Raw genomic sequence first — 14,438 nt, 5'->3', positions numbered from 1 at the left:
TCCTGTATAAATCGTTTTCATTTGACATAATTTGTCCAAACCACCATGCCATTCAGTTTATGCTCCACCAAGGAATGCCAGATCACAGTTTGCTACTTAGAAATGACTGCTGGTGTGCATTATTAATTTGAAGTTGCTATTTCATTGGTGGGAGCACTAAAGCAGCTTTTCTTATCATTGAGTAGACTATAAACTCTGTCTTTGAATAATTATTTAATCATATTGTTTGCATTTTATTACAACTTTTTGTAAGTTTTCTAAGTCTCTTAGGTAACTTCAAAATGTTAATGTTTGGTTTATTTCAGTTTTTTATTTGTTCCTGAGATATATTTAAATTCGGGAGGAAACATTTTCACCGGGAACAAAACCAGCATGTTAATACGTGGAGATTCTAAAGGCTGCTCCAACAGTGATCATCTTATAATTTAAATATTTGTTCAGTTCTCTTCCAAACCCCAGCAGCTGTTTATTTTAATTTTGAGTGTCCACTACAATAAAAATAAAAGCGTTCTACCATCTCACCTGCTTGTTTTTATTAAGACATATATCTACACTACTTTTATTATTAGAGATTTCGCTACTGAGGTTAAACATGATATATAAGTCACATAGATCACTTCTAAATATTAATGTTTGGTTTATTTCAGTGTTTTATTTGTTCCTGAGTAAATCAGTTTGGCTGAGATTAAAGTTAAGCTTCATAACATATGATGTTAAGTTAAGAGGGGACGTACCTGTGAGATCATCAAGTATGCTGGTGTTCCAGTTGTACAAATCGTACTCGCCGAGAACGCGAGTACGGACTTGCGTACTTAAGAATTGAGAAAGGGCCTAGGACTTTTTAAGCGGAGGACGATCCAGACATCTTGTGTTGGGGTGCTGGTCTCGCAGATTGACAGCCTGCTGCTACACATCACCTTTCCATTATCAAAGTTTCTCTGGTTGCTTCATATTGATGTTATGTTGTTGTGGAAATGTTCAGCTAAATTTTCTAGCAATTTCAACAAAACTTGTGCTACATTTTAAATATGTAATTTTTTAAAAAGAAACAATAACTGACAGTTGGAGCAGTTTTAAAAAAAAATTAAATAAATGTGTTATGCTTTTACATAGAAATGCAAAAGTATACATTAACATCATGTACACTTCTCAACACAGGTGCAGGGATGTTTTTTGTATTTTCAGAGGACCATCATTTCTTCATTGCAATTGCAGTTTATGTTTCAGGGTACTATGGCATTTAGTCACATCAGCTGAGATCTGAGCTGCACGCCCCAGTGTCCTGGAGGTGTACAGGTCCTGCAGAGATGGGAGTCTGCAGCCAATCACCTTCTCAGCAGAGCGCACAACACGCTGCAGCCTCTGTTTGTCCCTGATAGTGGCTCCAGCGTACCACACGGTGATGGAGGAGGTGAGGATGGACTCAATGATTGCAGTGTAGAATTGCATCATTGTCCGTGTTGGCAGGTTGAATTGAACAGAGCACTTTATAGACAAACCCACTTTATCAGCAGCTGATGTTTGAAACCTCAGCTGAGTTTTAGCTCTCAGTGGTTAAACACTGGACTTGATTCACTCAGGTTCTGTCTGTCGGATCACGTTTACTTCGCTGTTTTATTTACAACTGAGCAAATCGGTTTGGCTGAGGTGAAAGTTACATTTTAGAACTGAAGTTTAAGGTTCACTGGCACATGTGTTAGACTGAGCCCATTCGCTTTTCTTTGGCTGGTGAGTTTTGGGATTAAACTGACTTTTAAAATGTTTTTATACAAAGAGGAAAGAGAAGGCGCATTTCCACCGAGAGGAGCAGGGTTTGCAACAGCATGTTCATCATGAAGTCTGCAACCTGGACAGAAATATTACATCATCAGTTGTTAAATAGTTATTCAACTTTATTCTTTTTTCTTTTTTTTTGTTTTTTTTTGCCTGTCCCATTTGGTTCTTTAGCCATCAGAATTGTTGTCTGAAGACCAACAAGGATACCCAATGGATTTACTTTGCCAAATGGATCATCGTGGCATTGCCGTATTGGTCCATTTGATCGATCTTTGTTTTTATTATTTATTATATTTTATTTTCAGATGTTACAGATGGGACAGATATGAGTGAGGGATAGGAAAGGGAGAAAGAAAGAGGAAGGAAAAGAAAAACAGAAGGGGAGAGGGACAGTGAGAAAGGGGGGAGAAAAAAAATCTCCTGGATCACCTGTTGAGAGAAGAAGAATAGAAAACAGGCAAAAAAAAAAACCCAAAGCAACATACTAAACACAACACCATCGCATTAATCTAGCTGAGTGTAAACAGCAGTAAATACTAAATATTCAATGTTGTTGTGCAGCACGCAGGACAGACAGCGCACAATGTGCTTTGAAGTAGCAGCCAAGAAAGGTGTAATTTAAGTCTACGAGCAGTGAACACCCGTGTGCATACCTGTGTGGATCAGCGCACTTGTATTCAAATGGTTTCCACATGTAATGGTCTGCAAGAGGATGTAGCGAGCCATAGCCCCGTCCCCCAGGGCATGAAGCAGGCTTGGAGGAGATCCAGGCCCCAGACATCCAGAGGCCTCAGAGTGCGAGAGCCCAAGGAGGACCACCGGAGGGGCATCCGTGCCACCCTCATGGGAAGGGCTGAGGATCCCCAGACAAGGCGTCACCCAGTAGCCACCGAGCAGAAGCTAGAGGGCGTCGGCGGGCACGCCGGGCAACACTGAGACAGAGGTGCAACTTTATTCTAAGCACCAGGTATCTGTTAGAATTTTTAGAGTTTACGTAACTAAAAATAAACGAGGTTAACATATAATTTGCGTGATTTTTTTGTTATTTTTGTTTCGGTCATGTTATGTTTAACTGTCAAAGACTTCTGGATGTTAGAAGAAAACTAATACTGCTCATGAATGAGACTGAAGGCAGGAAGGTGTCCTTTAAAACTAAACATGTTAATAGGACCTCGCTATTTATATCATAGTTTATGATATAGCATGTGTATTTCAGTAATTATGGAGGACCACAAGAGCCACGCACATCGAAATAAAAAATTCTGTGCTTAATTAATGAATTGTAGAATAAAATCTGCATTTGTAAATTCATTTTTGAATTCCAATTTAATAAACTGATTTTTAAAATGCTTTTTAAGTCTTCATTTCAAAAAACATTTTCGAATTCCACTTTAATAAACAAATGTGTTCCATATATTCAAGTACATTTAGGCTAATGCTAAAATGCTAATCCATTGTTAAAATGTTCAGTACTTGACTGAAGTTTTTAACCTTTGGCTTGTGCTGACTCATTAAAATCTATAGTAGAAGCGTTAGCTAGCTATCGATCCAGCAAATATACCAGGTCATAACTACTCGCGGCACAATTTCAAAATAAACTGTAATCAGGCCGATGTCATGCTATTTCTGTATATATTATAGCTCTTGTCATTTTCTTAAAGGTGACAAATGTAGACGAAATTGGTGTAAATAAGCACATAATTGCATATTTTTAGCCAATAAAAAAAAGATTATGACATGTTTTGCAACAAATGTCTGTGCTTGTTTCTTAGTTATGTCCATGCTCCATCTCGCATTCGTCATGCGTCTTAGGTCTGCGTCTCGGTGCTTCATTTTTTTATTGTGACAGTCTAGCATCCCATGTTTAGTGCGCTTCCTCCTGTCTTGTCAACTTTTTTCCTTGTCCCAGCTATGTACCCTTTGTGTTTCGTTTTCCCTCGTCACCCTCATGTGTTTTTAGGTCTGCTGTCATTCATTCATTGTCAGGTTGTCTGTTATGTTCACACCATGTCTCCATGTTTCCAAGCATCCATGCCAGCTTTTCATGTTTAAGGTTGTCACATTTATTTTCCTAGTTCCTCAGTTTATGTTTAGTGTTGTGTCGAATTGTTTTCCCTAGCCCTTAGTTTTTTATTCTTTATCAGCCAAACAGACTGCTGGCTTTTTGTTTAGAATGTTTGCCTATATGTGTGTGCACTTAGGTCCACTACTTTGCACTCTACACGGTCTGCCGACCTTGACAAGTAGTTTCTTAAGCTACCTAGACTAGTATTATTGGGGCCTACTATTTTTAACCAATTATTAAACTTGCCTGTCTCCAGTTTCAATGTAAACAATTAAAGTACACAATACCATTTTGTCTGTATGTTGTCATATCAAACATTTTTTTTGATCACAGCAAACAAAAGCAATTTTCAGTAACTGAAACTTTCATAGGAATTTAAATACTCAATAAATTACCACAGAACTTTACACAGTGCATTTGAAATACAATAACATATCTTTTGGTTCTTTTTTCCAGCTGAAGTGTGCAGAATATTTGCCTCATATGGTAACAGGGTCCCTGGCAACCCTTCCATTGCTGCACGACGTCGATCTACATACACAAGATCTTATTTCTGCTTGTCCAAGATTGATCAGACTACAGCACCGACAAGAGAAGAAAAAGAATTTCTTAGTGCTGCTGGCATTGGGGAGCAAAGAATTACCTTTTTTGGCAATTTGTTATATAATAGTTGTTGGTTGATGAGTCACTGTTATATCCCCTCAAAAATATTTCTAATTCCCTCCAAATTGTTTTACAGATGATGAAGCCAGAGGAATTTTGAAGTCATATTCTGGTTGCCTACCCAAAACTAAATGGCTGTGGAGGGTTTGAGCTTTTAAAAGTTTCTGGGTTAAAAAGGAGCAAAAAGCTCTCTTTGATACCTTGCCCAAGGACAGGGTATACCATAAAATCTGTCAGGATACATATCAAACAGTCCCTCATCTACATCCGTCCGATGCAAAAGAACATCGACACAACTCCTGTAAGTCATAACTTGCACTAAGTTATTCTGTGGAGATACTGTTATACAGATAATGTTCTTTGTGTTCTGTGTGTATAATAAAGACAAGCAATAACTCACAAAAACTTCTAACAATAGGTTGAACATCAGACTGGCGGTTCTGGTCCCAAGGAAAAATGTCTGACGTGTTCAGCAGAATTCTTTTTCAGTGAACTGAAGGATCATGTCAAACACTGCAAGTATGCACTATGCCTTATCTGTATTATACATATTTTTGTATATTGAATGTCCAATTTTAATGTGGTCCTCTGTAATTTAATTTCTTTTTTTTTACTTCAGTAGCTTTTTGGAAATATTTTGTAAAATGTAAATGCTATCTATGTACGATCTGTTTTCTAAAGGTCTCCAACTGAGATCGACACATCATTACCTGACGTTTGCCATCCAGTGAGGCCTGAATTTCCAGTCCAGACTAGTCCAGATAGAGATAACTCCTCCTCTGAAATAGGAATCATTGACCTAACAGATGACCAAGTTCTGGTAAACACATATTTTATTATATGTTATATTTAATTTTACTTACCTGTTTGTGTGTGTATGTGTAAAAGAGATTGCTGATAAGTAAAATCTCATCATAGTATACTTGATTGTGTTTAAAACTCTAAAAGACATTACATTGATGTTTAACGTGCGCAGAAAAAAATCTTTTTCTTTGTCTTCTTTCTCCAAAAGGAGTCTTTGGATGAATGGAGAACCATACGTTCTCAGCAGGATCAAGACTGCTTGCTTGCAGACCAAGAAGGTACAAGGTTCAAGGTACACCTCAAAAAGTCTGTAAATTTTAATGTTTATTCTACAATAGGGAGATGTAGTTTTCCAGCAACACATATCCAGCTTTGTTTGTGTGGGCTAAAATTGTGGTCATAAATTATTTTACGTGTAAATTACAAATTTAAGAATCCAATCAGAGAACAGATGGGTTTGGCTGACGGTGGGGTGATTTACTGACCTTTTTGGTTTACAAGGTTACAAAAGTCAGTTCACAACTACACATTTGATTTACAAGTACAACATATTTATGATCATGATTTGAGCCAATATGTATGTTCTGCATCTGAAGAGTTGGAAAGTTTGACTTCTCTTGTTTCTTATTTTCATCACAGTCTGACTTACAGAAGAAGTCCGTTGAAATGGAAGAGAGACGGATAAAGGTAAATGTTTAGAAATAACGTTTTAGAGATGACGAATAAACCAAGGGCATGAGAAGTTCCATCATTAGAGGTTGGTGCATCCATTACTACTTCACTGATATGGTCAGAGCTGTTTTCTTTCTACTTTCAGGCCATATCTGAGAGGCAGTTGAGACTGACTGGTGTTCCAGAGCAAACTCATGGCATACCACTCAGATTTAATACCCTAGCGGCATTACCAGAACAAGACGATTTGTCCTAACTGAATCCATTCAGGTTAGTAATTTGTTCACTTCATCATACACACTCCAACTAATTTGAAGATGTTTAGGTTAGGAAAGTTGTTTGATTTTTATTTTCTGTTTGTGCAGATATTGTTTGACTTTGTTGGAGAATATGAAAATGCCACAGAATAGTTTCATATTCAAGATGCTCTCAGTAACTAGACTCAACAGCAACATGTCTGGTACGTTTCTGGATAATAACATCATAAGGTCACAAACGCTGTATGTCCACTGGATTCAACCTGATTCTCCAGAGGTGAGAGCTGAGATTTGTTATTGCTTAACATTTGCGGTTAGACTACACAGTATCCATCCATCCATCCATCCATCTTCATCCGCTTATCCGAGGTCGGGTCGCGGGGGTAGCAGCCTAAGCAAAGAGGTCCAGACCTCCCTCTCCCCAGCCACCTCCTCCAGCTTGTCCGGGGGAATACCAAGGCGTTCCCAGGCCAGCCGAGAGATATAATCTCTCCAGCGTGTCCTGGGTCTGCCCCGGGGCCTCCTCCCGGTGGGACATGCCTGGAACACCTCGCCCAGGAGGCGCCCAGGGGGCATCCTTGCCAGATGCCCGAACCACCTCAACTGGCTCCTTTCGATGTGGAGCAGCAGCTGCTCTACTCTAAGCCCCTCCCGGATGGCCGAACTTCTCACCCTATCTCTAAGGGAGAGGCCAGCCACCCTTCGGAGGAAGCTCATTTCCGCCGCTTGTATCCGCGATCTCGTTCTTTCGGTCACTACCCACAGCTCGTGGCCATAGGTGAGGGTAGGGACGTAGATCGACCGGTAAATTGAGAGCTTCGCTTTTACACTCAGCTCCCTCTTCACCACGACTGACCGGTGCAGCGTCCGCATTACTGCAGCCGCAGCCCCAATCCGTCTGTCGATCTCCAGCTCCCTTCTCCCATCACTCGCGAACAAGACCCCGAGATACTTGAACTCCTCCACTTGGGGCAGGAACTCATCCCCGACCCGGAGTGGGCACTCCACCCTTTTCCGGCTGAGAACCATGGCCTCAGATTTGGAGGTGCTGATCCTCATTCCCGCTGCGTTACACTCGGCTGCGAACCGCTCCAGTGCGAGCTGGAGGCCCTCACCCGATGAAGCCAACAGAACCACATCATCCGCAAAAATCAGAGATGAGATTCTGAGGCCACCAAAGCGAAAGCCCTCCGCCACTTGGCTGCGCCTAGAAATCCTGTCCATAAAAATTATGAACAGAACCGGAGACAAAGGGCAGCCCTGGCGGAGCCCATCACCCACCGGGAACGAGTCCGACTTATTGCCGGCAATGCGAACCAAGCTCTTGCAACGGTTGTATAGGGATTGAATGGCCCGTAGCAATGGGCCAGACACCCCATACTCGCGCAACACCTCCCACAGGACGCCCCGAGGGACACGGTCGAATGCCTTCTCCAGGTCCACAAAACACATGTAGACTGGTTGGGCAAACTCCCATGCACCCTCAAGTATCCTCGAAAGGACAAAGAGCTGGTCCAGTGTTCCGCGACCAGGACGAAAACCGCATTGTTCCTCCTGTATCCGAGGTTCGACTAGCGGACGAACCCTCCTCTCCAGCACCCTGGCATAGACTTTCCCGGGGAGGCTGAGGAGTGTGATCCCCCTGTAGTTGGAACACACCCTCCGGTCCCCCTTCTTGAAGATGGGGACCACCACCCCGGTCTGCCAGTCCACAGGTACTGCCCCTGATCTCCACGCAACATTGCAGAGACGTGTCAACCAAGACAGCCCTACAACGTCCAGAGCCTTCAGGAACTCGGGGCGGACCTCATCGACACCAGGGGCTCTGCCACCAAGGAGTTGTTTAACTGCCTCAGTGACCTCGCCCCCGGAAATTGGTGGGTCACACCCCTCATCCCCAGACTCTGCTTCCTCCCCGGAAGACGTGTCAGTGGGATTAAGGAGGTCCTCGAAGTATTCCTTCCACCGCCCGACAATTTTCTCAGTCGACGTCAACAGCGCTCCGCCAGCACTATACACAGTGCAGGTAGAGCACCGCTTTCCCCTCCTGAGACGCCTGACGGTTTGCCAGAATCTCTTCGAGGCAGTCCGAAAGTCTTTTTCCATGGCCTCTCCGAACTCCTCCCACACCCGAGTTTTTGCTTCAGCCACTGCCCGAGCCGCATTCCGCTTGGCCTGTCGATACCTGTCGGCTGCCTCCGGAGTCCCACAGGCTAACCAAGCCCGATAGGCCTCCTTCTTCAGCCTGGTGGCTCCCTTCACCTCTGGTGTCCACCATTTGGTTCGGGGATTACCACCACGGCAGGCACCAACCACCTTGCGGCCGCAGCTCAATGCAGCAGCTTCGGCAATGGAGACGCTGAACATGGTCCATTCGGACTCAATGTCCCCAGTCTCCCTCGGAATGCTGTTGAAGCTCTGCCGGAGGTGTGCGTTGAAGATCTCGCGGACTGGGGCCTCTGCTAGACGTTCCCAGCACACCCTCACTACGCGTTTAGGTGCACCAGGTCTGTCCAGCGTCCTCCCCCGCCACCTGATCCAACTCACCACCAGGTGGTGATCAGTTGACAGCTCAGCCCCTCTCTTTACCCGAGTGTCCAAAACATATGGTCGCAGGTCTGGTGATACGATTACAAAATCGATCATCGACCTACGGCCTAGAGCATCCTGGTGCCACGTGCACTTATGGACACTCTTATGTTCGAACAGGGTGTTCGTTATGGCCAAACTGTGATTAGCACAGAAGTCCAATAACAAAGCACCGCTCGGGTTCAGATCAGGGAGGCCGTTCCTCCCAATCACGCCCCTCCAGGTCTCGCTGTCGTTACCCACGTGAGCATTGAAGTCTCCCAGCAGGACAACAGAGTCTCCAGGTGGAGCACCTTCCAGCACCCCCCCCAGGGACTCTAAGAAGGCTGGGTACTCCGAACTGCCACTCGGCGCATAAGCGCAGATGACAGTCAGGACCCGTTCCCCGACCCTAAGGCGCAGGGAACAAACCCTCTCGTCCACCGGGAAAAACCCCAACGTACCGGCAGCAAGCCGAGGGGATATAAGAATACCCACCCCAGCCCGCCGCCTCTCACCAGGGGCAACTCCAGACTGAGACAGAGTCCAGCCCCTCTCCAGGAGACTGGTTCCAGAGCCCAGACAATGCGTAGAGGTGAGCCCAACTATATCTAGCCGGTACCTCTCAACCTCACGCACCAACTCAGGCTCCTTCCCCACCAGAGAGGTGACGTTCCATGTCCCTATTGCCAGTCTTGGCAGCCGGGGGTCGGTCCGCCAGGGCCTCCGCTCCTGGCCGCCACCCGGCTCACAATGCACCCGACCCCTATGGCGCCTCCTGCGGGTGGTGGGCCTGCAGGAGGATGGGCCCATGTCTCCTCTTCGGGCTGTGCCCGGCCGGGCCCCATGGACTAAGGCCCGGCCACCAGACGCTCGCCCTCGGGCACCCTCCCCGGGCCTGGCTCCAGGGCGGGGCCCCGGTAACCCTATCCCGGGCAGGGTAAACTGTTCCCTCGATATTCTTTTCATGGGGGTCTTCTGAATCGCTCTTTGTCTGGTCCCTCACCCAGGACCAGTTTGCCATGGGAGACCCTACCAGGGGGCAAAAGCCCCCAGACAACATAGCCCCTGGGATCCCTGGGACACACAAACCCCTCCACCACGATAAGGTAGCGATTCAAGGAGGAGGACTACACAGTATGTTTATTTATTTAAGGCGCAAAGGGGGGGAAACAGAAAATACAATATGAATATTTAACCATGACAGGGCCTTCATCCAATCCTCAAAATAAGTTCACTCTCCAACTGGGGAGATTCTGTCATCCTCTATGTAGTAGGTTTATCAGAGAAACTTTGGAGTCTTCTCCATGCACGACATCACAGTGTACTTCATAGCCACAAACTGAGACACAAACTGTTTCATTCAGACAAAACTTCCAAAAATAAAAACTTAACAACATAGTTTTTGCTGTGCTGTGCAGCCACTTCATAAACGCTTTGCACAACATACAAGAGACACCTCCACGGGACAAGACTCGGCTGTCCGTCTGCGTCTGCATTTTTGGGGTGTCACTCTTCACCATTTCCTCAATTGTTTTAAGCAAAAATATCTTGTATTTAGTGAAAATAGTCTCCCAATAGAACAACTGAAAATTCTCCAGATGCACTTTTTAAAAACAAGTATTTATATTCTCACTGAAATGTTACTGTGTAGCTGAATATCTCGCATTTTAATTGTAACGATATTATTTTGAAAAGAAATAAGACAAATATACTTAGAAAGATTTTGATTTTTTGAAGTGGGATGTGAAACGTCTTCAAGAAAGTTCAAGAAATCACGCTGCTTTTCTTTCAAAGCTCCTTATGCAACATTTACAGTGATGTTATTCACAATAACAATAGGTTAATATCTACATATGGGTTTTATACTTTTAATGACCCTTTGTAGCACTTTAACAAATAACAATGCTTTCGGTGTATTTTGTCAATGGGCAAGTTGATTGATTACTATATACTGATTTTATACTGTTCCATACCTTTCAAAGCTATTTATACACGATGCGTCATTCATCCATTCACATCAGCAGTATTTCGAAAATGATTCATCTAACTTATCTATATGTATCTATGATCCGAGAGCAATTTGGGGTTATTACTTTGCCCAAGAACATTTGGCATGTAGACTGGAGCAGCCAGGAATCAAACCAACAACCCTCTGATTACTAGATGTGTACTTGATTAAAAGGATGAAACTATGCAGACACTTTTCTCTTTCTAACTCTTTGCAGTTTGTTCCTGCACTTGATTACAACGATCATCAAGAAGCTGCAAGCTTTAACAACCAGTCTTGTTCCCCATTGATTGTTTCTCCTCCTGCTCATGGGCGATCTTTCTCTCCCAAGAGGTATGTTTGCATTTGTTAGTTGTTAGTCACATTTCTTTACCTAACGTGTGGTGATACAAACTTTAAAAAAAATAATCTTTGCTAGTTTAGAGTCAATTAAAAAAAAATCTCTGTAGTGGTAATTGACTTGAGTTTAGTTCATGTCACTCGATTAGAAAATTATTAACAGTGCATGTGCCAGGGAATTTGTATGTATTATGTCACATTTTGTATCTCTACACAGGGCTGACCTTAAAACCATTCTGAATGGACTTCGGGCGAAAATTGATAACACTTCATGCCCTACCGAGTAATCAGATCAACATATGCAGAGACTACACTGCCAATGTCCACAACATAATGAAAAGTACCCTGCAGGCCTTCCGACGGCGACGTTTCAATCCTGCAGCCAGATTCGATGTTGTTTTTGTTAACAATGAAAAAACATCTGAAGGTGCAGTAGATGGTGGTGGTCCCACAAGAGAGTATTTGAGGTTGCTGATGAAGGCCATTCATCAGTCTAACATTTTTGAAGGACCGGAGAAAGACAAGAGATTGACCCTCGACACTCATGGTACACCAATTAATTTATTTATTTTATAAGTAACATTTTAATATAAAAATTAATTATTTATGCTATGAAAATGTTTGATAGTGACACCTCAACGAAGAGCTACAATGATATTTGAACTGTATTTGATTTCAACTGTCTGTTCTCTCTGTAATACATTTTGCTCTGTGACACATTTGGGGAATTACTTGGAATTTGGGGACTACTATAGAACCATAAATAAACTACAAAAACATTGAAAATCGTTTTTGTTTTTTTTACATATGTTTCTACTTGGAGAAATTTAAGAGGTTTATCCTTCAAAACTTTAAATACAAAAAAGTTGCAAAAAATAGTTTACAACAACAGGAAATTTATTTTGAGTGTCTTCATAGTTTTATTTTGGAGATACACCAATTTTTATATACTGCAGGAAAAACGAAAAAACAATTCTATGATGCAAATTTGCAAAGAAAACAGCATGTGCATCAAAATAAACTATTTCCAGCAGTGCAATTTGAGTTCTAAGCATCCCAGAAACTATTCAGAAAAGTCAAACATGACCAGTACAGGCTTTTAAGGCCTACAAGTAAAAAACTACATTTTCCGCGAAAATGATGTCACTTCCGGTTTCGGCCAGGAAATGGCGGACATGCGATAGTTCGCGCTGACGTCTGTTTCACTGTGGGAAGTGTTACGAACAGCTGATCGGATCGGCAAAGCGTGTTTCTGGAATATTATGTTTTTGTTCCTGAAAGAGCTTTTTATGCAATTTTTGCAAAGCTTTATGTGGAAGGAAACCGTGACCGAGGACAAACTGATGGCATAAGATGTAAGTACAACTCCTCCGGTTTCATGTGCAAAACAAATTATTGCGCTAGCTTATGCGGTTCAGGTTCTACAGGGATTTAAAAATAGTTTCACAAAACGGAGCGTGCTGCTCTGACCGGCTTTAAAGGGTTAACAATGACTTTAAAAAATAATATAAATAGTGTGCAACACCACTGAAGTTTTTTTTACCTGTCTTTTCAACCAACGGCAGTCACTCTCCTCTCCAAATAACTTATGCTTAGCTTGAGGGAGGGGCTAATAATCGGCTCAGTCATTTTTAATGATCGTTGAAAGCCCAGATCGTAATCGTGATTAAAATTCGATTAATTGAGCAGCCCTAATGTGATGACACATTTAAACTTTGATTTTTTATCAATGTTATTCCTTTTACAGCCTTGGAGGGGAAACTGTACACACAGATAGCACAAATGATATCTGTGTGTGTAATCTATGGAGGCGTGGCACCTAATTTCTTTTCAGACAGATTGTTTAATCAAATCTGTGGGAAACCTAGCCTTCCTGCAACCTTGGAAGAAGTAGGTGATTTCACCTTTCAGGAAAAGCTTTTGGAGGTGAGTCCTAAATTATGTGTTCAGGAGTAGATGTTGTAATTAAAGTATAACTGGCTCTCTGGAACTGCTGAAATCTATAAAAATGTATCATTTGCAACTTACAAAATATTAAAAGCATTTTCATAATTACTAACCATTTTTTGATTTCTGTTAAAGATCAAGAACGCAACAACTGTTGAAGATGCGAAAAAGGCAATAGAGAAGGCAGCGGACAGTCTTGCCATTGTTGGGGCCTGAAGAAACATCACAACACTGAGACAGAGAGATGCTCTGGTGCAATCCGCTGTTGACTTCTTCCTTGAGGGCAGATTAAATGTGGCTTTGCAACAGTAAGTATGACGTTTTTCTCAATCGCTTTGGCACTGTTCCCCACAGCAGGAATGAAAATATATTATTTATGCAATCTGTGCAGATAATTAAGAGGCCAACAGGCCAGTCACACTAAATTAGTGATGGGTCGGTCGTGAACGAAATGGCTCTTACGGTGTGTTCACACCGAACACGATGGAGGCGAATAGAGCGTCAGGTTTACATGTAAAGTCAATGGAAAAGCGCGATGACCTGCGATTGCGGCTCCCGCGAAAATTCGGAAGCAGATTTGCGTCGCGAAAACGCCTGAAAAGTGCGTCAGTCTAGCGCGTTTGGAGCGTGTGACTCGCGAACAAAACCACGCGCGTGAGTTTTTGTGTTGCATTTTGTGCATACCGCGCGTTACACGTCTACCGCTCGAGTTGGAAAAATCTGAACTCAAGCGTCAAATCGCGCCGCGACAACCAATCAGGAGCCTGGTGACGTGGCTCTGACCTAGGTCAAAGGGGCAGATCCAGCCAAAGCCCTTCATTCTTCATTCAGTATGGAGGAAAAACTAATCAGTGCTGTGGCAAATCATCCCGAACTCTACGATGCTACCTACTACTTCTACCGAGACAGGAATAAAAAGGACCTAGCTTGGAGACACATAAGTGAGGAGATCGGGCAACCTGGTAAGTTCATTCCTTCTTCTTTTTAATTTTCAGACTGACCCGATGAAGCCGCGCAAAAGCTAGCAAGCCTGCCTACTGTCCCGCGATTTTCCCACTGTTGTACAAATACCTTTCCGCTAACCAGATAATGCGTTTATTCAGCGGACATCTGCAGGAGAAAGTGGAAGAGCCTCAGGGACACCTATAATAAGGAGAAGAGGACAGAGAAGGAGAAGAGGAGTGGGTCGGCAGCAGGATCGGGGAGGAGATGGAAGTTCTTCGCGGTCATGGGGTTTCTGGACCCCTTCCTCACCCCGCGGGAGACAAGCGGCAATATGGTGCAGACCGTGGAGAACTTCTCCCCCGAGGACCAGCGACAGCCCGAAGAGGCAGCA

General features: G+C 43.3%; 1 protein-coding gene across 6 annotated transcripts; it reads left to right on the top strand.

The window, feature by feature from the left end:
* Positions 1-1,056: 1,056 nt before the first annotated feature.
* Positions 1,057-11,406, top strand: LOC309702005 (uncharacterized protein). 6 transcript variants are annotated; one of them, XR_014275340.1, is made up of 10 exons: positions 1,057-2,743; positions 4,298-4,805; positions 4,923-5,023; positions 5,186-5,324; positions 5,517-5,600; positions 5,948-5,995; positions 6,126-6,250; positions 6,346-6,514; positions 11,034-11,149; positions 11,373-11,406. XR_014275340.1 is itself a non-coding variant. In XM_082526377.1 (8 exons), the coding sequence occupies exons 2-7, from the start codon at positions 4,779-4,781 to the stop codon at positions 6,234-6,236; spliced, it is 510 nt and encodes a 169-aa protein (XP_082382503.1). In that variant the 5' UTR covers positions 1,057-2,743; positions 4,298-4,778; the 3' UTR covers positions 6,237-6,250; positions 6,346-6,557. The 6 variants fall into 6 exon arrangements, 1 of the variants encoding a protein (XP_082382503.1); XR_014275341.1 differs by lacking the exon at positions 11,373-11,406 and having other exon boundaries at positions 1,057-2,719; positions 11,034-11,180; XR_014275342.1 differs by lacking the exon at positions 11,373-11,406 and having other exon boundaries at positions 11,034-11,180.
* Positions 11,407-14,438: the final 3,032 nt, after the last annotated feature.

Source organism: Aulonocara stuartgranti (genome assembly GCF_965226115.1).
Source record: "Aulonocara stuartgranti genome assembly, chromosome: 3".
In the NCBI taxonomy this organism is placed as follows: domain Eukaryota; kingdom Metazoa; phylum Chordata; class Actinopteri; order Cichliformes; family Cichlidae; genus Aulonocara; species Aulonocara stuartgranti.
The sequence above is the reverse complement of the archived record's forward strand: the minus strand, read 5'-3'. Positions and strand labels throughout refer to the sequence as shown.